The sequence below is a fragment of the Rhopalosiphum maidis genome, chromosome 2 (assembly GCF_003676215.2).
Source record: "Rhopalosiphum maidis isolate BTI-1 chromosome 2, ASM367621v3, whole genome shotgun sequence".
NCBI lineage: Eukaryota > Metazoa > Arthropoda > Insecta > Hemiptera > Aphididae > Rhopalosiphum > Rhopalosiphum maidis.
The window spans coordinates 88,329,711-88,356,258 of record NC_040878.1 but is presented as its reverse complement, the minus strand read 5'-3'; the positions used below and the strand labels follow the sequence as shown (position 1 = coordinate 88,356,258).

Here is a 26,548-nt window from a genome sequence, read left to right as displayed (position 1 = left end):
AACTTTTCTTGTTTCAATCTATAAGTTACGACAAAATAAAAACGATATCGTATACAAATTTTAAATACACAGTATATCTAATAGTAGCCGTGTATTGCTTAATATATATTTATTTACCCATCTCCGTCCAACGTGATCGTGGTATCCGCCAGAAGTCTAAGCACCAGCCCAATAGTAGTACTTTGGTTACAGTCAAGACCCAAAAGACAGGATTCTTCTTGACAATTTCCATTTATACAAGAAACTACTACTAAATATCTGGTACGGCCGGAATGTACACTTTCCAGCTTTACTGCCTGAAAAAAAATATATAACAGTTAAGTATTACATTATTTGTGGTTTCTTTTAGTGTTTAACAAGTTTAAAATCATTGGGGTTGCTTATAAAAAAATAATGTTATTAGTTCATTAATTCTTATTAAAGTTTTTTTTATTTATTTAAATCTTATTAACAATTCATGTTGATAACTTATTGTAGTTATTAATTCCAAACATGATATTTAACATGAAATTATGTTTTTATATAAAAACATTTTTGAGTTCATAATATATAATAGCTACAATTTTATTTTAAAATTAAAGTATGTTTAAAAACATTTATCTGCCGAAAAACATGACCATGCTTTTAATTAAAAAACTAAAAATAACGATAAAACAAACAATATGCAATAGGTATGTAATAGGTAAGTATATATAGTTAATCATAAATATTTCTAAATATTATGAAAATAAAAACATCTGCACACCTGCAATTAATACTTATAAAAAAAGATTAAGTTACATTTAAAATAAAATTATTAAAAAATATAGGTTATATGAAAATTATTTTTTCGAATACATTATTCGATATTCGATATATTTATTGAGATATTATTTTTTACAGTGATAATTGATCTCTTCAAGAATTTTTATTACAGTACAATTTGGTGCGTGTAAATAAAACTTGTATTTTTGTTACTAAAGTATGATGTGTTAAATGGACTTGATGGATAGATAAATGGTCAAGTGAGTTATAACTCTTATAGTTGACACTTAAAAATATCTTTCTAAACATCTACTGGCTTAGGTTATCAACACTATTAACGTTATAAATGTTATAATAGTATATATGTATAAAGTATAATATTATACCGGATGCAAATAGTGACGAACAATAAATAACATGTCCCGGCGGATCCCTCGAGGCTATTGGCGTTAAGAGGTGAAAACGCGCAATCAACCAAGCGAAATCGGTCGTCGATAAGTCTAATTTTCCCTTCGGATCAACATGCACGCTATTCGGATACTTGGGTGATTAGGCTATTATAACACCATTAAGGAGATATTTTTAAATTGACAAGTAAATAGCGTCCGTCAAAAATAATATGCCCATGTCCCATAACTACCATCTCTTGAGGAGCAACAATATTTTATACATTCTTATTAGTTTTAAATCAAGTTTCTACAGGTTTAGAAACTAGAAATTATTTGAGGTTATCAGTATATGTTTAATTTTGTAAAATGCACCGATTATCAATTATTATTATTGTAATAAATAAATTATATTTACACAAATGTAAAAAAAATAGAGCAGTAATATTATCCGTAAAAATAAATTGAAATACAATCATAAAAATATAATGGAAAAATGTAATCAATAAAATTATTATTTTAATAGATTAGAACTAATTAAACTATTATAGTTTTTAATTATATTTATTGCATATACGTATTACATTATTAATTACATTTTATATTACGTTTACATAATAATTTCGAATTATTGAATATTGACCTTCTACTGTGTAAGATTTTCAGATAAGTATTTTAGAAAATAATTTAGCACAAAGTGCATAATTATTTATTTTTTAAATTATTGTACCATATTCGATATTTTATATTTTTTAATCTTAATCCGTAAAATGATTTTAATTTCCAAATGATAATCTTAGTTTATACACACTTACAGAATTATAGCTGCAAAGAAGTTTTTTTATTTTTAAAATATGAAAACTTGGACTCAGATCGTATATAATAACTGGTAAATAGATCTTTTAAACCATAGGAAAAATAAAATAAAATGAAGGTCAATATTGCTTTTTAATTTTACACGGTATATATATTAGTAATAGTGTTTTCGTCCTTAATAAATAAATTAAATTGTTTGTTTTATACACTAGTAACTAGACAATGACTATAAATTTAGATCTCATTACATCAACTAATTAAACAATAGAATAGATATAATGTTACAAAGACATAATATATTTATAGATACTAGGAGATTTTCTGAACATAATCACTATTTCATAGAGTTTTTACATAAAAAATATTGAGTCGTGTGAAGTTTTATGTTCATATACATATTATAAGTCTAGTTAGTTGATCAGATTCTTAGGATGATTGTCACCGATTTGATAATACACAACAAATGTATTGTAAATACACATGAAATTCGACCGCTGAATTTCCTACTCTAAATATATGGTAATATTTTTGTTTGTTTTTAAAACAACCACGGTCTTGCATCCGTGAATTCGATTGTTTCGTATATGTGTCAACCCCACTATATAATAATATATCTGTTTGAGAGGTATCGATTGTGCCCCATTAGAAATCTACGTGGGCACACCCTTCAAATGTTTCATAAATTGTTTAACTATCAACGATAAAAATCAAAGAGCTTTATGTCATCACTGATATTATCTGATGGGTAGGCGTTACGTTAATAATATCGCCTTACGTCTTAAACCAGAAGACCTTAAACTTTCTTTGAATGAGATATAATATAACGTCATCCACAAATTAGTTTTGGTCTAAAAGTCGATTATCCACGATTTGAGAATTTGTTTGTTAATTTGAACTTTATGCTTTAACAATAATTATTGTGGTATATTAAATCCATTGTTTTTCATCGATCGTGGTTACTATTCTTATCTAGACCTTCAACAACAATAATGACACGTTTGCATGAAAAACCAAAATCACCTTGGCCTACAGAGCGCAATACATATACGCATACAATTACGTGCAAACAGTGAAAAATCAACCAATTATCCGGGACAGACAAGTTAGTTGAATATGACCTTGATATTTGATAATACGATTTTGACCCCTACATTAATGATTGCTTCCAGCAAACAGTCGCTATAATAAGCTATTAGCTAAACATTTATGTGTTAAGAGATAATAAGCTGCTATGCGAGGAAGCCTCTTAATGAATTTTTTATTGGTGTTTTTGAAAAAATAACATAAAATACAGGTATTTTAAAGACGTTTTGCAGGGATAGTGTAACTATTATAAATTATAATATTGATTTAGGTTAAAATTATAAACGAATTACTTAATACGCTGTGTATATAAATTCAAGGGAGTTTGACAAATATAAAAAAAAAATCTATGATTGATTACTTGTTATTTATGTTACTCTAGGAGTATAAAAATGTTGACCCTCGTCGTTGCAAGTCATTATATATTTAAGTGTATATTATACTAAATTGCATTTTTTTATTGCATTAATTTTTCGTATAATTAATTTAAATGCACCTACATAAAAAGTTTAATAACAAAAAAAAAAACTTTATGCATATAAAAAATCGACTTGCCAGTACGACATCTGTACGACTATCAATTAGATTTTCGACAATTGTAAAGTATTACTAAAACGACCTAAATATATATTATATTTAAATTATGATTTTTTTTTTTTATTTAACAATTGAAATAATTATTTATTTTCATTTTAAAATATGTAACACTTTGAATTAGGTTTGTAAGCAGTTTTGAAAAATGTTTGCGGTATAATTATTAATTAGTTTTTTATTAAAAAATAAAATATGTAGCTTATCTTCCAATTCATCGAAAACACAGTATGATACAATGTTAGCATTAACAAAAATACTTTTTTATTGGAAACCAAGTTATTTAAATGACATATCATATAATTTCAAAATATATAATATAACATGAGGAATGCGTAATTTTTTTCATACATACACCAAGTCCGAACGTGTGGATGTAGAAAATATAAGCGGCATACGTTAGTTGCATTTAAAATCGTTAACTGCGCGCTTAAGAAAATAAACCACGATCGTCAGTCTCCTTGTGAAGGTTACACACGAGTTTAAAATCGTGAAGTAAAAGGATTTCAGTCCAGTGTAATTATATAGTAGGATAAATTAATGTGCTTTACTGAATGCATTGCCTAACAGGATAATTATACAATCTACATGACACAATATGTGTTGTTATACTATATGATTTTGTGGGTGACGCTTTTCAATATATAGTTATATTATATATAATACAACAATGCATTATAATTAAGGATATTTCATTTTAAAGGCGTAATTGCAGGGGTAGTGATATGGTGATATGGATTCCCATCTACAATCATTTTTTTGTATATTCTGTACAAAATTTGGAAACAGCGGGATAATAAAAAAAGAATAACCAACACTTTTTTGAAGTACCTATAATTTAAAAAATATTTGATATAACCAACTAATTATTAATAAACGTCACTAACTTAATTTAGCTATACACTACAATCATTATCTAAATTAAGTAAAATACATTTTCCACATTAACAATTCGAAGTTTATAGATCTACCAGTATTATATTTTAACGTTCTTTGCGTTTTTTTAAATAACATATGGTAACAATAATAAATACCTATAGGTACTCAAACAGTCACGGATCCGTATTAACTTACCATGTTCAGACTGTCGTCGGGCCTGAGTATGTGGAACATGGACTGTAGATGTGCCTGTATGTCATTGGCGCGGGTCTGCATCTCGTCTTCGCCCGAGGACAGCCGACTAGACGCCGGGGCGGACAGCGACTGGTGTCTGTGCGGGTGCAGTGAGTGATGATGGTGTCTTTTACGGCGAGGCTGTTGCTGTGGTTGCTGTTGCTGTTGCTGGTGTGACGTGAGCGAACACAGCACCGCCGCTGAACCCTTGTTGGCGAAATAACACTCGCTAAGCCTGCGGGACATAGTTAAGACGGACGAATTAGTTAGGTGACTATTATACTATAATGCACACATAATATACATAAACGCATAACATTAAATACATGTCATATATGTGTACAACGTGTACATAAACATTATACTAAACTTATTATTTATTATTATATTTCGTTGGATATTCATAGAAAAACAAAATGATCGGCGTGCATCGTAGATCCCGTGTACAAATTATTATTGTCCAATAAACGTCACGGATCGTACCTTCTCAGTAGAATCTCGTCAATAGGTACACGCTACAGAATATTATTATAACGTGTTGTCTGTAGAGAATCATAATAATACACTCAACATCATCTATATAGGTAGGCACAGCAGTTGTAGGTATATCATGTTATTGTTTTTTTTTTCGAGGGGGATGTGTGTTAGTATGTGTGTATGTGAGTGTGTGCGTGTGTGATTGATGAAGAAACGATTGTATATTATATATATATATATACGTGTATACAGACGTATAATGATAATAATGTGGTCGATGTGGGTACCTACCACACGAAGGCACTGGGTATAAATCACGAATTGCAGCGATCGTCATAATACAAGAAATTCGATCCGCACAGAATTCCTCATCATCGTGTCGGTCGTCAGGCCATGCGTGCAGTTCCTATCGTGTTACACATACTAATATATTATGTATTATAGCTGCTATTACTACAGCGGCAAGGTATATATTGATTGTACTAAACCCCCAACCACTATACAAAGTTTGTTAGTTCTAAATAATTTTTACAAAAATCTCGATCCCTTTTTACGTAACGGTACACCAGATAATATTAGCGGATTGCCAACCGATAGTTACCGCAAATCAATTTTTTTTCGTACGGTTGTAAGTGAATGTGGTGACCGAGAAGGAAAGATGGTGCGTGTGAGCAATAATACATTATCGCATAAGATTTACTTTATAAAACATAATATACAATTGGACGATTATTGGTGAATGACACACACGCAACGTGAAGAAAGCGGCAGAACGGTAGCTATATTGGTAAACATTACACAGTCAAAAAATATAAATGCGACGTAATCTTAGTAATTTTCTACGTAACAGAGAAAAATAATATAGGATATTATCCTGACAAGTACCTAATAGATATAGTTATTATTCCACGTGGCAGGCGCGTGTTACGCATCACGTGTAGAGCGAATACATACACTATACATTATTACATTTTCTTTAAATATTACGATGATTGTCATAATTATACGAAAACTATATTATAATATTATATTTATGGCGCGGGTGATTTCGACATACAGAAATAAATTATAAAAGAACTATTATCTTTTTTTTTTTTTGCACAATCGTTATGGTACAAATTGATAGATTATTAAACAAATTATAATTATATCGTTTTCGTTCCTGACTTTTACTATTTTAAAACATCAAAATGTTATAAATAATAAATTACGCATTACGAATACAACGCTGCAACTAATTATTTATGATCATATAATATTTATCCTAATTTTTTTAAATTTATACACCGAAAATTGACATAACTGTATTAAATATAATTAAATTGAGAAATAAAGTAGTCGAGTTTTCTTTTTATTATTATTATATTTTTATACAATTTTAAATTATTCACGCTAAAGAATTAATTATAGATAAAAAAAACTACGATATTTTTATTATTTTACTACCACGTAATAAAAATAAGGAAAAAACAAATGTAAAATAATGTAATATAGACGCTGAATTATTTTAAATAATGAAAAAATAAAGTTAAGACATGCCAATAGCAATAGTATAATAATTCAGTAAGCTTTCTACCTTTTAAGCAGTTCATGATTATTATGAATGTATAATTAAAAATATTTAGAATTTGTTATAATATATATATTTTAACATTTTGAGTTAAAATAACAAATTTTTTTCATAAAATCATTAACTTTAATAAAAAAAATAAAGGAAAAAGAGGAGGGGAGAGAGAGATAGAGAGAAAAAGAAAGGAAAATAAATATGATCTTAAGCTATCTCGTCCAAAATAAAAACTAGGCTCGTCATTATATGCAGTTATTAAAAAAAAAAAGCAAACGGGTTAGTTAATAAAATAAATAACTAGGTATACCTATCGTCCGACTCCCAGGAAATCTCTTTTATACATCAACCCCCTTTTATATGTGTAATATATATTTTTCATGAATGCCCGTTGTGTATTCAAGTATTTCCTGTTGTGCTTGATATATTGAATATTTTATATACACATCATAGACACAGCAGGTGGCACTCGTAAGTTACACAAGTCTATCCATTATTATGGTGCGACGTACTGCACTACAATATAACATTTTGTTCAACACATTTTTTCAATATCATAATGTATAGTATCTGAAAACTAAAAATGTCTATGAATTATAAATAAATATCGTAAATTGAACAGATATAGGAAAGTACACATAATATACGAGTGTGCGAAGTTAATAAATGAGTAATACATAATTGTATACATATTTTTGAAATTTTTATGATATAATTTTTATTACAAATAGCTAGGAATTCTTACTATTGTATACAGAATATAGAGTACTACATACTAATGTCAATAATAACAGTAACAAATTAATTTATTTTTAATAACTATCTACTTAACTTATGTTGGTCGTTTACTATCATACGAGTAAATGGTTAAGAGAACTGGAAACTGTAAAATATTAACTATATATTACAATAGTAACTTTTAAATGGGTTGTCACCATAGGCGGTGGGGGGTGGCTTGAGCCGCATGAGGGGTTTAAGCCCCCCCCCCAAATGTTTAAAGTACAGGTCTTAGCATTATCTAGGTTTAATGAGCATATATTGCTCAGCTCTCCCAGTAATTTCACCAAATTTCCGCTTATGGTTTTGCTATCTTAACACCAACATAAGGATTCAAATTTCTACATAAATTGTATTTTTTCCATAGTCCGTTTACGGAGCAATTCAGCTTAACTGCAGATTCGAATTTAAATTGCTTTCAAAACACATAGTCAACTGGTTCAACAGTCTCCTACTTAAACTTTTTTTTTGTTAACAATTTAAAAAATATATAAACTACCGATACCCAAAAAATAGGCGTTTAGAGTTAAAATGTTACTCAGTTAAAAAAATTGGACTAGCAACGATCACCGCAACGGTGGACGTGTTATAACATCGGCTGGCACGATGTCCAATTTTTCTTGTATTCTTATTTTTAGTATACTCGGCGCAGGACCTAAACTACAACACACCTACGTTCGAACATAAATGTATAATATAAATTGCAGTAAACAACATAACGGGGAACGGTCTGAAAAGCGAACCAATTCCGAACACATACTCGTATATTGGTAATGTTGTTATTATTATTATTATTATTATTAATGCCATGGTGCATATTTGCAAGAAAACATCGGCTGCTACAGCGAGGCCTTAACCCGGCAGCACAACTCGTTTCTACCCGATTGGTAGGTAAACCGGTTGTAAATATATATATATATATATATATATTATATATATGTGTGTGTGTGTGTGTGTGTAAATATACAACAGCAAATTCGACGGTTGCGAGCTGTTATATGCGTATTGATGTATTTTATGTATAAAAAGTATACCTATATTATTATAATACACTAACACCGATGCCCAGTTGCAGGGTAATGGTGGAAAAAAAGCATGATCGAAAACCGAAGGACTCTATAAACAGTATAAACACACACACACACAATATACAGAGTGATTCATTTGTCATAAAACACTCATTATTTCAAAAATTAAATTTTTAATATTTTTTATCCTAATATTTTTTTAAGTTTTTACTTTTTTGAATGACAACATAAAGTTTTAATTTCATATTCCAAAGCAGAATAACTTTGAGTATTTTGATACATAAAAATCGAATTTAGGGCGAGTAGTTTATGAGTTATACGTATTTAAAGTTTAGACAAGCGAAGTGGAGTGATACGGGGTTACACCGCAAAATGTTTGTCCACTATTCCGCCTGTCTAAACTTTAAATACGTATAACCCATTAACTACTCGCCCTAAATTCGATTTTTATGTATCAAAATACTCAGAAAATTATTCTGCTTTGGAATATGAAATTAAAACACTATGATGTCATTCAAAAAAGTAAAAAACTTAAAAAAATATAAGGATGAAAAATATTTAAAAACATAATTTTTTAATAACAACGTTTTTTTTTACACAATTTGAAACTATGTAAAAAATTGTTTTCAAAAACATGAATACTTTTTGAAATAATGAATGTTTTATGATAAAAGAATCAGCCTGTATAATCCAAAGACTGTCGAATAATATTTTCCTGCTACTTACAGCTAAAGTCTATATGCTACAATGCTACATATTATATACGATTGCAACGGCCATATAATATAGTATTACTATTACACACTTTTTTCCGCGTTAAGCCCGCGCGAATCAAAACAATACAAATTACATAAATACCAGAAACAGCCGAATCGAAAAATGCGATTAGCGTCAATTTCTAACTGAATGGAAACATTGCTGAAGCGGATCAAATGCTAATTTCGATAAATGTATTAATGCAATATTATTATATTACTGTACGCGTTTCGTTATAGCTAGTTTCATAAACTATATCAATATAATCACAAGTCATAAGTTATGCGCATAAATAACGGAAACTAATGTTATTTATTATATTTAAGATTAGTTATGTAATAAAAATAAGAATAGTTGAACCACAAGAGAAGCTGCAGTAGATGAGTATACAATATTTTATTTCAAAATTCCATACATATTTTTGTTGTTATACGTTTAATATATTTATATGTATTCTTTATCGTCCCTAAACAAAGTATATGACACAGTCAATAAGAATAAGCGTTTTTAAGAGGACGTTATAGTTATACGTTGTCTCTGTCTCACTAATGCGTAGATAATAGCATTTTTGCGTTCAGCAGAACACATTTTGTGATGTTAGCTTTAATATTAGAGTAAATTTGGCTATTATTAAATTTAAAGGTAAGAATATTATCTAGAAAATTTTATATGCTTTTATTGATATTATGATTTTAAAGTGCGAGTTATAGCTATGTAAATATTACAACTTTAAAATATTCATAACTCACCTTAAATTTGATGATAGGTAAATTTACTCTAATATTAAAGCTTTAATTAAAAATCTATATTAGAGTAAGACAGAGACAACATATGCGGATATAACGTCCTCTTAATATTTCTGGACTAAAAAACGGTTCAATTACGATTAAGTTTACGAGGGATAAACGCTTTTGAATGTTGCCAATTTTACTTTTATTTTTTGGAAATTGCTCAATTGTATACATAATATATCTAGGTGGATATAAACATGGAAAAGACGTCTATGACTTATTAGATAGTAAAATGTCAATTTTATTAATTGACGAACCAAGGTGTTGGCATTATTACTTTATAGGTTAAGGTTAGAGAGCTCGGTTGAACATGATATAACAGAGTAAGAATTGTATAGATACCGGTACTAACTACATAAAATAAAAACTAGATATCTAGAAAGGAAAATTCATTTAAATAATATTAATTGTTAAAAATTAAACAGGAAAAATCGAATACATATTACAATTTATAACTTATATTTAAAGGGGTACTAACAGACAACCGTTTACACTTGTTTAAATAAGTTTGACTCTAGTGAATTATTTGAAAAATTCAAAACATCTGTTTGAACACATTTTTATTGAGCGCCGTTAATTTGCAAAATGTTAAATGACAAAACCATAAAACAATTTCAACAACGCAATCTTCATAAAAAAATAAAATAAAATACTATGGTATTGCCTAAAACGAACTCAAAAGCCTTTTAATAATACAGTACAATGTATAAACAATTGTAATATCTATCATTTAATTCAAATCTTATAAGTTAATAATAATTATATTACTATTAATAGTATTGAAAAAAGCACATAATTAGTAGAACAAATACTTCGATCATATTTTAGTGAGAAAGAATCGAAAATACGAGCCGAAAAGTAGAAATATTTATTATATACATTTGACGCATTAATGTAGGGTTTTTTAGATTTATAAAAATTCATCATAAATTAGATTTTGTTGTAAGAAAAACAAGATATATTGAAATTAATAGTCTTCAGTAAGAACGCCTGGATCATGGCCAAGGTCTTTAAATTTGATCATCAAATTAAATTTAATAATAATAAGTATAATTTAAGTTACACAAGTTAAATATAAATGTTGTATATTAATGATAATATATTTAAACTTACCTATCTAATACATTATACATATAACTATATTGATTTAAATTTTAGAAAGAACAGTTCTTAGAATCATAAAATATACCTAGTCTCACATCAACGCAAATAAAATATTCAAATAGAATTGCATATTATACAACACTAATAGTAAAAATTATACAAATGTATTATTTATTCTAATATAAATACACAAAATAATAACCGATAAAAAATCAAAGCGTTTTAAAATATACAACGGATGGAATATAAAAAAGTACCAATAAAAGCGTGATAGGTATAAAATCATTGAAACTTTAATCTTATATAATAATAGGGCATTTAATGAAATAAATATTATTTAACATTGTCAGATTTATATTTATTAGAGATAAAACCATCAGTCTTACTTACGTCTACATAATTATATTATCAACCAGCATTATTAATTCAATAAGAATCAAAAACCAACACGCAGTGATGATTTTATAGTGTTAAAACTAGTTTTAAACAGCTGCTGTAAAAAACCATTTCTAAAGAATATGTTTACATACAATAATTATATAATGAATAAATATTTTATTTATGGGAAAATTGAAACGGTTACATAATTTATTATTATTGCTATTTTTAAAATTTATGAATCGCCAAATACGATCCACCTGACGAAATTATTAATTAACTTACAACTATTATTGACTTTACCGCACTTTTAATATTACAAAATAAAACTTATATCTAGTTTCTTGTAAATATAACAGTGATTCATTTATTAAACAAAAAATTTTGAATGTATTAATTACATTCAAATTCATTGTCTCACGGCCACATTAAAGTGACGATATTAACAGTTATGATTTGAGTAATTTTATCTTATGTATCGATTGCAAAAATTTTATTTTTTTTGTTGGCACTCATAGAACTATGACATTGTTTTTAGTAAAAAGAAAAGTACTTATTTCAGCACAGTGTTATATTTATTAAATTTCCCTAGTTTACTCAAGCGGTTAACAATGATTTCCAATATACGAAGAATTAGTAATGCCAAAAATAAGGTGTAAAAAAACAATTATAATACATACATTATTTAGTTTCATTATCCTAATTTCGCGATTTCTTTTTGACATAGAAATTCACGTACTAAACAGTTACGATTGTCCTTCAAGAATATAAAGTTTACAAAATAAGTATAAAACTAGATTTGTACGAAAACAGTGTAATAACGCAGTTGGCAATTTTCAGGATGATGACGATGTTCTTTTATAAACATATAATAATAATAATAATAATAATAATACATATTTTACTTTTAATATTTTCTCATATATTTTTAGAACTACGATATTGTACATATAGATATAGGATAACATCTAAACACGTTTCAGATACAAGTACGGACATACACTTAAGATTACAATCGGAAGGTTATAAGATGTCAAATACTACCATTACTACTTTACAATATACTTTGTTTATTCAACCCTGGGGGTATTCAGCTTTCTCGCGTGTAGTTTTCATATAGTCTAATCAGACGATATCAAAAGAAATTGACGTTATAATGTGCTTTGAATAGGGTATTAATTAAAAACTTGTTAGCTTGACGTCATTTATACGCACGCATATAATTTTTTATTAATATTCACCACTGTACTCCTATAATTTATACAATATTATAATGTTATTGAGCATTTCCGATAATTACTGTCTATATGTATTTTTTTAAATTATATAAACAGATATAAAATAATAACTATAATTTTTATAAATAGTTTTAAAACTATTATACCCTTATTTTTATAATTATAAATTTTTAAAATTTTTTTAGCTTATATGATAAGTACTTACTATAGGTAATAATTTTATAAGTACAAAAGTATATAATATTAGGTATTTTTTCTTAAGTATAACAAAGTTTAAACCAAAGAACAAATTGTATTTTAAAATAAGAGACAATAAATAATAATTATGACTATAATTTTACATTTTTATCAAAATTTGTATATATATTTATTTTTTTAAAGTAAATAATAATTTATCCTACAAAAGACTTCACTTTTTTTTAGAATGACTAACATAAAACTTAATATTTATAAATATAGTTACAAAGTCTAATTATTTATTGTGTTTTATTAAAATTAATAAGAAATTAAAATAAACTAATAAATGTATTTTATTTTTATATCTACAACTAATAAACTGTGAAAGGTCATAATACTATAATTATTATTATTATTATATTGTATACTCATTCATGTGCAAAGAACGTTAGGTACGATAATATACAGTGATTCACCAAGCATGCATGTTCACTTTTTCTTCTTCAAAAATGTAATCAAATTATTCAAAAAATCTGAATTTTTAAATATACAAATATATCATATTTTAAAATTATCAAAATTTTTATACTACTTAGTGTTCTGTATAGATACCAACGTCTTGTTTCTCGAATAAGAACCTCTTATTTCACATACACTTAATTATTTAACGGATAATTTTAACGTATCAAAATCAAAATTCAAACAATTAGTTTTTGAATTATTTAATGTTGTGTACTAAGGATCCAGCATAATGGGAGTTAAGGAACATATGATAACTATGGTGATTTAAAAATTTTAGTAATCAAAATTAATCTATAAACATTTATAATTTATAAAAATAGTCCAAGTAAAATAAGCACTAGTTCTTATAATACATCTATTTAATATATTTGTGAAATAATGTTTAAGGATTTTTATCCTAATAAGTATAAGCATCTAAAAAACGCCTTGTTCAATTTTGAATTAGATAGAAATCCTATAGATAGATCAAACCTTTTAGAAAAATTATCCGTAAGTAATTTACTGCAATGTAAAGAGGGGTTCTCATTTTAAACAGATACAGTGTGTTTCACTATATGAAACTCTAGTAATACAAAAAAATCTCAAAAATTAAGTATTTTTAAAAATTACAAAATTTAGAATTTATATAAATTTGTTATTAAAAGAAAAATGGGGACGAGGCTACTTGGTGAATCACGCTGTATAGTATAATATAGACGACTATGGACTCTATGGACGTAGGTCAATGGACTTAGATTGAAATAAAAACAATGAGCATAATAATAATTAACCTAAGAGGCCCATTGTTATGAGTAACTGACGATAAATGAAGTTATTCTTCAAAGCATTAGATTTGATGAATGGGAGACTTATAGTAGTGATGTACACAATGACTAATAAGGGAAAAACTTAGCGAACTTAAAGCGTATACAAGATAAAAAGGTTTAAGTTTATTATTAATGAAAAAAAATATTATGCATTATATGTACTGTTATTATAATACCACGACGAATTTGGTAGAAAATAATTATAAAAAATAATGTTCTATCACGCTACATGTGTGTGAAATATATCTTTTTTCACGATCGAGTACAAAATAACTTATATGGAACATAAATTAAATAATATTTATTAAAAAAAAAAGGAATAATAACAATATTGAAAAACAGGAACTCTGGCAGTATAACGAAGGCCGAAATACACTGCATGTTCGCGAAGAAAATGGAATAGGCACAATCAGTACAGTATAAATATATATTAATATTTATTCTTCAGCAGAAAAGAGAAATTTTTGTCGCAGGCGTCAACCGCATGGTGTCCGGACGAATATACAATAGGTCATATTGCGCAACTGGAAGTTTTCCCTAATTATCGAATTTACGGACGAATCTTTTATGTATGTAGTATACAAAAATATAATATTATGTACATGTGTGTATGCGCACGCGCAAGTTATGTCACTGCTTTATTTCGGTAGTAACATAGAAGCCGCAGCACATGAGTTTCATCTGACTGACAATAACTATGTTATAGTAATGTCGTTATTGTGAACAGCAGGAAATATACTTTAAATTTTAATAATATGACCTCATCGTCGTCTTTGTTTATCTCGCTTGAGTTATTCTTGTAAATATTAATGATATACCTCTACTCGTACCTGTAATACAAGTGTAGTATTAACTATAATCTCGCCATCGCATATCAGAGCAAAAAAATTAGATAATTATACAGTAACAACATGATCCAGATTAACGATATTTTTGAAATTGTGTGTGCACTCGATGCACTGCACCGAGGAATACTCAGATTTTATATTGACATAAATTATACAATTCATAATTTTCACAGTTTTATATTTTAGAGATATTATTTAAAATTGAATACGGACAATACAGCAGTATAGCAGAAATTATTTTTTGAACATTTTAGTAGATTTCGATAAAATACCGAAAACCAGTAAAATAACGGTAAAGATATTTTTATTTAATTGCATGCCGGTAAAATCTTTACTATTTTTGGGTAAACCAAGTACTTTAGATTGATTTTTTGATTATAATTATATTTAATTAATTTTTTTAAATAATAAACAGTTTATTATGTATTTTTTTTTAAATCAAATATAAATAAGTATATACATAATAATTATAATTATTTAAGTTAAATAACTATTACTATACTTAACCTATTAAATATATATATAGTTTTATCTATATGTTTGTAAATGCAATGCTTTACATAAACCATACCCATATGCAATAACAATTATGAATTATAATAAATATTAAATTATAGTTTCATGTTTCAAGATATACAATGAAAATAAATAAATGAAAAAGTAATCTATAGCATGTTATAAAAATACCATGCCTAAGCATAATAATAATAATGTAGGTAGGTATACAAATAAAATTCTATTTTTTTTTTTTTTTTAGAAAACTAAAGAAATTATAATGATAAATTATATGTACAATATATATCCTTATATATATAAAAGAACAGGCCATTTTTATGTACCAATTTTGTGACGACGCCATTTAACTTTTTTCCAATTTTTTTTCACAGAGTTGTTCCAAATACCTGTCTGAGTGATGCCAGGTCGCCCGATTTTCAAAATTTTAATTTTAAAGGGTTGAAATTGGTGAAAATAAATTTTTACATGTAATTTGTATATCTACATTCATATAATAATAACAATAGCAGTCGGCCGATAACGGGAATACGGTACGGCACGACGACCCGAGGGTTTCCAGCTACCTGTAACCTGACCTTTTTTTTTTGTGTGTATTTTATCGGCGTGTGGATATGAATTGTTCCAATGCGTAAAACACCGATCACCGATTAACTCAATTATAAATTATATAAAATAAATGTTATTATGGTATTACCAAAATATAATTTGTAAATTTAAAAGATATACCATCCATAAAAATGTAAGATTATTATTGTAACTCAAAATATATGAAGATTGTAGGTAAAAAAAATATGTTTAAATTTAATAAATTTATAGAATGTCATGATGTTTATTGAATAAAATATAATACTAAAATCAAAGAAAAATGATCTTATAGTATTATACGAATTAATTATTTCTCATAAATTTAAGAGTTCGTCTTACAAATGTAGAAAATAGCAAAAACTGTTTTGTGCGGGAAAGAACCGGGGAAAGCTACAGTTGAAACTAAAAACTAAAAACCACTTAAAAAGAAGAACTTTAACTGTAAAATATCATTATTTTTTCGATATCGGAAATATAAAAAAGTTATTCAAATTCAAAAATAATAGATTTTGAAACAATAAGAACTTTTTTATGGTATAAGTGATATTAAAAAATAAAAACGATACTTCACAGATATTAATCACAACTATATTGTATATAAATTTGGAGTCTTAACTATCACTATAGCCTGAGTGGTTCTATCCCAGGCAAAACAGTTTTTCCTGTACCTATTTTACATGTATAAGTCGGAGACAACACATGCAGGTGTAGCGTACTAGAGTTCTTATAATAATATACATTATATATAGTGTTCAGTATATATTTCCTAAACTTAAATGTGATTGTTATATCAATTAATAGTAGATTTCGACATTTCGTGTTTTATGAAAGAAGAAGAAGCACGTATATTATACAAGTTATAACAAACACCAAAATATACTAATATAGCATTGGTGATTTATTGTAAGCTTATGATAATGTAATTTTAAAACATTTATTCAATAACAACTGATGAAGACAGAAATTGTAAATAATTATTAGAAACTATTTGTAGTTATTGATTATTATTTACGAATATTTAGTTTTTTCAAAAATAAAGGATCGCCATTTGTCAATTATAAATTATCACAATAGTCGACAGTTGACAGATATATATTATATATATTATTTAAAATTTCAAAACTTTTTGTTAATCGGTGAATTGGCTTGTATGGATAAAGATGCAGGGTTTAAAATGATTTTTTTGTTGACAACTATTTTAAAAGGCAAAACGAATGCGACTTTCCGCTTTGATATATGAAATGACTGGTGAAATAAGATATAGATATAGCCCTATTATATTCATATATAAAATAGCAACGGAAGGACTTTATTGGTGAATGATGATTTTGCTTTCGTCAATTGCGCAACCATGGAAATCGACATCAGCTATCCCGAGCGTTTAACAAAGACAGATAGAGAAATGCAAAACGAAAAATATCTATTGATAGAAACCATGCAGTTGTATGAATGGGAATAAAAATACAGTGAAATTCGTCAATTATCATTGGCTATTGTTGTTGATCAACCCTGGAACGTGAAAGTCTTATTGGCGACGAACGCCTACAACTATATGAATGATTTTCCGTTGAATAATTGCTACCACGGGGTTTAGGCCGCAGAAAATGAAATTCTATGTATTTTTCCGATAGAAAGTAATCATTGAACGATCAAACACAAAAAATAACCCACCGGATTCACCGCAACCAAAGTGTAAATGAATGAAATACACCGTGACTGTTTTTAGTATTACGGCAAAAAATGGTAAAAATAAATACTTGTCTACTTATATCTAAAATAGCTATATAGAACTATACATTAGGTAGTGGTGTTGAGAAATCATTGATAGAGGTTTGACCCGATTGATCAAGCTCATTGACGTGTAGCTAAACGACGGAAATATAACCAAATCAAAACTAGGGCAGACTTGTCATTTATTTTTTCATTTTACCCAAAGCGTTTACTGCTTTATAAAATATAGTGAAAGAGCAATAAAAAAAACATTTGTCACATAAACAAACGAATAGAACATTACTCCACGACTCCACAACCATCAAATTGATCAATACCGGTAATCTATAAGTTAAAATAATAATTAGAAATCCAAAACAAGGACATTGATTTTGTTTTATACGGATTAAATTGTAGGTATATTTATCTTATAAACTTTAATAAAAACAAAGCATTTTTACACTAATATTATTTAGTTAAAAATATTACGAAAGCTAATAGTAAGTGTAGATATTATATACAGTAGTATTAACAAATTTAAGAAAGGCATTGATCATAAAGTTAATTATTAAAATGGCGAATTGGTCAACTACTGTTTTTATATAGCAATTATTATTGTCGGTTACACAATCTAAGATAACGTTTCTTGTCTGTAATAATAAATTAAAAGAACCTGTAGGTGCAGTAATTTAAACTGTTTATTCAAGAAGTCACATGACTTAATACGCGCAAGTGGTATTGTTTAAATAAAAAAACAAATTTGTTACAAGTATTGAAATATGAAATCAAACTTAATAAATCACAAGTCTATTCGTGTATAAATATCTTTTAACAATAGTCATTAAGATGATGCATTACACGCTGTATTATCTCGTCTTACAGACGTATAACATAGTGAAAACCGTTTTACACAAGCAAGAACCATTAGGGTTGTAGTCCAAATTAAACAACCCGATTTTCATACTATGAAAAAGAAAACATTGGCTGTACTACATAGTTTTTAATTTTTTGATATCACTAATGCGAAAAATTCTTATCGTTTCAAAATCTATTATTTTTGTCTTTTTCAAACCTGAATACTATTTTTATAACTCTGATATCGAAAAAATAAAAACGATTATGTTACAAAGTCAAAAATTACATTTTAGTGTAAAAATGTATTTAATTTGGGCTACAGACTGAGTGGTCCTTACCAGTGTGAAACTGTTTTTATTACGTATATTGTACGTTTGTAAAACGGAGACAAAACATACAGGTAAAACATCCTTTTATAATTATGAACCTTCAAATTTGAAAATATTGAAATTTATTACTTAAAAATCAATATAACATCATAATTTGTGGAAATAAAAAATAATTATAACCTGTTAGTACTGATAAATAACAAGGTACTAAAAATACGCATATTATATTACATATAAAATATAAGGATTATTACAAAAGATCGATTTTTATATTATAATCATTCGACAGAGTGAATTAAATTAGAAAAATTTCCTTTTAAACTAAGGAAGATTTTTTTAGCTGCAGTAGTATTAAATCTCTAATTTCTCTCCTTTAAAACAATCTATCTAAAAAAAAAGTCTTTAGCCATATAATGTATATCAGAATACTGTTACCTTCCGTATTAACACAACTGGTTATTTTCTACTGTTTATGTATAACTTCTCTTTTAACCTAAACTCATCAATTATCTATCTGACATACATACATTATCATTTATGATTAATTATATATAAAAAAAATTTGACTGAAATTTATAAATTTAACGATAGTATAATAAGAATGACGGTGACAACCTATTATTGGAGAATTTGTATGGTTCCAAGGCAAAAACCTACACAACAAATATTATTATATCATGAAAATTGATACGGCTAAAATTATGTTATTTAATAGATGTACAAATTAAGTTAGGAAATAATAAATAGTATTATAGAATATTCATTAAAATTGATACATATCTTAATGAAAATTATGTATAAATTTTATATAAATTTTAATTTATATTATATTCGTGATCGTGTGTAAAATTTTTTAAATAAAGCTTGTAGTAAAGTTAATATTTCAATTGGTTTTTCTTATAATATAAGAGTCGATAATTTGTATAATCTTTTCGAAATTTAATTGGTAGGTATAACTTAAATAATACGCTATAATAAAATATTTTAATATTTAAGTGTTGAAAATATAAGTATTGGGTACTTTTTAATTTCGGTCATTTTCTAAATGCTGCTGCTTAATATATTAAACATGATGATGAGCAATCGATTAAAAATGACATAATATTTCTATAACTTATAAGTATACTTAATAAATCGTTGTCACGATATACATTATTACATTAATGTATATGAGCATTATCAAGACTAAGACACGCAGATTTCTCCGGATGTTCTCGACTCTCGAGTATCTTTATTCCCGGTAAAAAAACACTAATAATAATAATAATAACAAATACCAATGTAAAAATATTACATAACGATTAAACTCAAGCTAACAATTCTAGATAGTAAGTACACGCATAGCATAGTATTGAGTGCGCATTTTCGTATGCATGAACATATTTACATACAGGTATAGGTTAATATATTTATTTATGTATAAATGTATAATGTTTTTTGCATAGAAACACAGTGACCGATACGGTTTTACAATAAATTAAAATTTATTGAATTCGGTAGTCCTGATCAAGTACCCACTGTTCTACCGCCTTCGTTATTGCTCTTTAGACCTAAACGATATTAGACCTTGGAACGACCAAGGACGTCGCTTCAAACGAACCGTTTACGAATTAGCGTCATCTCGGAGTATCGTACTAGATAATACCTACCGATTTAAAAGGAAAATATGCTAATGAATAATAACGAATAGGTATAACACTTTTATTAACATTATTATAGGTCGATACCTGTTTTAATGTGCATAAGCCACAAGGTCATTATTAGCAGATATATTATGTCAAAATAAATTATTATTGAATGGAAAATCATTATTATTTTGCGGCAACGATTTGTGAAATAAATAACTAATGAGTTCGTTCTTCAAAATCAACATAATAAAGTGTTTTTCAGTATTTTTTATTCAAAATATGACTAACAAAATAGTATATACTTTACGATATAATATGATATTTTAAAAATTATTTAGCTTTAAATTATATTAATATATTATATATACGTATAGATATAAAATATGTGTTCGTCAAAATTAGAATATTACGAATATAATTAAGAATATAAGATAAATTATGTAATTTAAAATGGTAAAAAATTAAATCAGAACCTAAAAGAAATGGTTACCAAATATATAGGTAAAATAGAAATATTATCGCTTTGAATTCGATCACTTGATGTTTCGTAATACAGATTTTTAGATATTTTTTCTTTTGCATTATATCCGCCAATATCGAGTAAATTAATTATTTTAATCCCGAGAATATGATAAAATCAAAATAATTTAATTACCAATACAAAATATAATATTGTAATGTTATGTAACTATGGTATTATCACAACCATTATACTCCTAACTTAGCTTAACCCTTATAAATTTAAAATCAAGATTAAAAGCTATAAATCGCCAATTGCAGTAAGGTAATCTAACTAATATATATATGTAAATATGTAAAACGAAAATTCATGTATAAAAATTCCGTATTATGTAACTATTTTTATAAAATGTTAAAATAGTTGACTTTCATTACCCATGCCCATTTTTTTTTTAAATGATGCTTATGTATTTTTTTTTTTGAAATATTCAATACATTTTTTAATCATAATATTCAACAATTTATTAGTATTAATATAGTCACGTGCAGATTCATTTCAACACATTACATATCTTTAAACATCATGTGTATTATGTATGTTTTAAAAAGTTCATGACAAACGCAGACACAATCCAAAAAAAAAAAAACAATTACTATATACAACTCCTAAATACATCCAAAGAACAGGTACTGTCAATATAACTATCATAATAACATCAACAAAAACAAACAAATGACATAATAATTATACGTTTGAAGCGGATAATTGTAAAAACTTGGTTTGAATTATTGCATTTTTTTTTATAGTGTTGATATAACTAAATAAATTATAAATAGTACTACTGTACCAGATATACAGAAATTTTAGGTTTTTATATAAGACGATTAGATAAATTCAATGAAAATGTAAGTACTACTTTTACAACTATAATATGACAAAATAACAAATTGAAGAAAAATGTACAGATACGTATTAATGATCTGTATTTTATATACCCACAAGTACTTATAGTTATATTACGACTAGATCATGTAAGTTCCGACAAATATAATCTGTTACATAGTACATATATATTTAGTTATAACACACTCAAGGTCTTTCAAGTAAAGAGCACTATTGTCAGGAAAATAAAAAACCGTTGCAATTAGTTCCGTTCTAAATTTGTTTGCTACAATAAAGGCAACGCGGTAACAACAATTTTGGGTGAAAGTCTTAGATTTATTTTTGGTGCTAGGCGTAGGCTACAGTATCCTTGAGTTGTTTAGAAAATCGATGAAACAGTAGCAAATACTTATCACACACACGCGCACACGCTATAGAGGTTTTATAACCGTAGGTCGCATTATGGACATTTGTCGGCTAACCGTTTTGGCAAAGTTCCACTCAGACACATATTATTATATGCAAAAGCATAAGGATACGTATTTTGCACGCAGTTATCAACGTGTTATAGATCTATCTTATACAATTTTTTTTCTTACCTGCGATTGGTTTTAATCGGCTCATCTTCGTCCAACGAACTGCCGGCTCCCGAATCCTACAACAATCAATAAATAAAAATTCATTAGACAATTAAAACTCATGAGCTTTATATTTAATGAATTAAATCATACAAATTTATATAAACGTTATTAAGTTAATCATTTATATTGTATTATAATATATTTATATTGTAAAGAATAGCAAATACTAAAAAATATTAATTATAACAGTTGACCTATACTTTTAAAACAAGTTTTACAAGAAAACGTGAAGAAGTAATAATTAATGTAGTTAAATGATTGCCCGTTATTTGAAACTGTTGTTTTCGTTATTGTACATTACATTCGACTTTATTTCAAGGTCAGATTGAATACGATAAAGTTGTACAAAATTGTAGTGTATAATTAACTAGAACAATTTTATTGAATCCAATTTTTTTTAACGAAAAATGATTAACTGTACAGTACAGTAGCAGCTATATTTAACACGGGAGTGGAAAAAAAACAGATTTATTTTATTTTTATAGTTCCCTCGTGTGATGTATGGGCCAAGTTCAATGTACTGCAAACAATTGTATATAACAGTACACAGCCTGACTCCATCGTTCAATATAATAATTATCATTACTGAGCGCTGGAAATTGTAATGCACCGTATCTAAGCAACTAACCGCAATACATAAGCCTAAATAATTTTTTATGAAGTTTATTTTCATTATTGGTATTACTGTCAGGCTTTCGAGCAATCCACAATACTATATACTGCAAATGTATTTGTATCAGTTAACAAAAGAGATATTAACTACAAACAGTTTGTGGTTACAATATCACTTTCCGCCGATATGATGCACTTTTATATATGTACGCAATACACGTTATAATAAATATATATAAATACATAATAAACAGTTTTAATTAAAACTATAATTTAAAAAAATTAAACATAATATTATGATGTCTTAAACACAAGAATGCGAGTCATTTCATCAGAAAAATCATAGTTGATAATTATTATTTATTTTGAACAATACAATATAATATAGTATCTCGTATAGTAAATACAAAGACGTTAATTAGTAATTACTAATTACAAATAAGATAGTATTATTTTATTGTTTGACAATAACGACTTATATTTCCTGTCATTAAAATAAAAATACATTATAATAGTATAATCTTTCTACTGAACACTTAAAATTATATAGTATATACTATGTTCATTGATACTTCTAGTTGTAATGTCCTCATTTCTTCTAAATTAATTAAATTTATATTATATTTTTAATATTCCAATAAAATATGTAATTAAAGGATATGATAAGATTTTGTTTTAAATGAATTTAAATTATTATTATTTAACTATAAAATTATTACTTACAAATGCATTTAAAATATTAATTGTTTATTTTTTTTTATGATAATAGAAAAACTCATTACCACAATTTCAACACACTTCAGTTTCATAAACAGTTATGACTTATAAAAATCAGTTTAACGCATAATGGGTTCTCTACTTTAAAAAAAAATTATTCAAAATAAATGACTCATCACAAGTATAATATAGTGAAAGCTTAAGTAATAATAAGTAATAATTGTAATAATATAATAAAAGTTTTTTAAGTCCTAAAAGTAGTATTATACCACTCATAATGTTATTTGAAGTTTTACATTTAAATCATTGTTTACTTTTGTATACCTACAGATTGTATCTAATGATTAAAGCGGATTAAAGGCTATTAAATGTATAAAAAAAAGAAAAAAATAGAAACAACTTAATAAAAAAACAAAAAAAGTTGCAAAAACTTACGAAAACCGGGCAAAACAATAACAAGATCATAAGACAAATGAAAACATGTCTGAAATTAATGCCACGCTCATGACTCAAACTACTACATTTTTTATAAAATAAAATATTTTTTCGTAATATTTTTAAACTTGAATTTACAAGTAACATAAATTTTTCATAATTATATAGGATTTATAAGATTTTTCACAACAAAATTCAGCTGAGATGGTAACAGTGTTAAAAATATGATAACAGATTAGGCACATGACATCGTGGCCTACAATTGAACATAGGTAAATCTGCAAATTTAATTTGGTGGGTAGAAGATTCACGTTCATACAATAATAACAAACGATTGTGTTCCACAGACACTTTCACTGTCACGACCCCGGTTTGCACGACCGCGACAAAACACGGTTATAATGGATAGGGTTGTATTTAATATACACTACCAAAGATAATAAAATAATAACAATAATAAATAAAGAAAAAAATGAAATTATAGTCATTTAAACGATTTCGAAACAATTTTCTCAATTCTAGGTCATGGAGAGGCAAAAAAAAAGGTTAAAATTGAGTAGACAAAATTAAGCCATACACACTACGTTGGTACGTGCCACAGCTGACCCGTGATCTCTATAAGTTGTTTAGTGTTATTCACATTATAAAAAATATAGCCCGTATAGGTGTAAGAGTTAGTGAACGTGTGTGTGTGTGTGTGTGTGCTTTTACTTTTATTCAATAATATGTCAATAACAGTTTATCAAATTGTATTTTATCATAACACACTACTTATTAAAGCTATCACATAATTGACATTCAACATACATATTTTCAAGTTTGTTTAGTTTAAATAGTATTTTGAAATTTTCATAATATACACATTACACAGCTATAGGGTATATAGCCTACGATGATAATGATGATACTTATGTACAATAAAGTAACAGTCCCTGCGACACTGTATAAGGAGTATAAGGGAATATCTAAAAGGATTTTCTGGTCACGATTGACCAATCTACCTTCTGTAATCCCATCTATTAAAGTTACAGCTTTAAAAATAACTAGTATAGAAATGTTATACACATGACAATTTTTAGTTCAACAATTTTTTTAAATTTGACTAAATATGTTTTTTTGTTAAAACAAATAATATAAATAAGAAATAAGAAATATAAATATTTAATAAATATTACTATATTTTAACTTTGCCTACATTTTTATTTGCGTTATTGCAATAAATAAATGGCCCCAAATATATTTTCTTTGAAAATTTAAAATTAAAATTACTCCTTTATTTAATTAATAAGTCTTTGTTTAACAATCACTAAAAGTGAGAAGTTTTCAGGTTTGCAAGTTTAACATTAAAAAAAACTTCACAATAAAATACAGTAGGTATATTATATGCAAAAAGTGGTTACAAAAAAAAAAAATACTTATATACCCAGAAAATCTGAAGATACCGATCGATTCGCATAAAAAAAATCGCTTACTCCCGTAGGTATTTATATTCATGAAAAATATAATGCGCGAACCCAATGCTGTATATTACGTGTGCGAGCTTGAGGCCATAAAACTATACGGTTGCAAAATCTACAATACAATAGCTGTACACGTTTAAAATATAATATTATAATATATTATATATTATTATGCACTGCCGACGTCGCGCGGTGGTGCAGAATGCAGATATAGATATACTTTATTTATATTAAAAATACGGAGTAATGCAACACATCTATTATAACATATAATATAATATTTAGGTGTGTATATACACTACGTATACAGTGTGGTGTACCGGTGCTGCTGATGCGTTTTTCGTGTTCGACACACTATGTGTATAAAACAATTACTATTATTATCGTTGATGACTGTTGTTGTGGTGGTTAACTCGTTGCAAAGCTGCAGCAGCACACTGAGCCCAATGCGAGATGAGTTCACATAATATTGTAAACACAGACACACGAGTTATAATTGACGGTTATTGTATTTGATAT

The 26,548-nt window shown here is 26.9% G+C and overlaps 1 protein-coding gene across 2 annotated transcripts in view; it reads right to left on the bottom strand.

Annotated features, from left to right (window-relative positions):
- LOC113551738 (protein phosphatase Slingshot) overlaps positions 1-26,548 on the bottom strand; it is a 68,418-nt gene that overhangs the window by 24,496 nt on the left and 17,374 nt on the right. For both annotated transcript variants that reach the window (XM_026954174.1, XM_026954173.1), the window contains exons 2-4: positions 22,764-22,819; positions 4,695-4,968; positions 118-296 (exon numbers count right to left, since the gene is read on the bottom strand). In XM_026954174.1, coding sequence (XP_026809975.1) covers positions 118-296; positions 4,695-4,968; positions 22,764-22,819 — 509 coding nt within the window. The remainder of the gene's footprint in view (positions 1-117; positions 297-4,694; positions 4,969-22,763; positions 22,820-26,548) is intronic.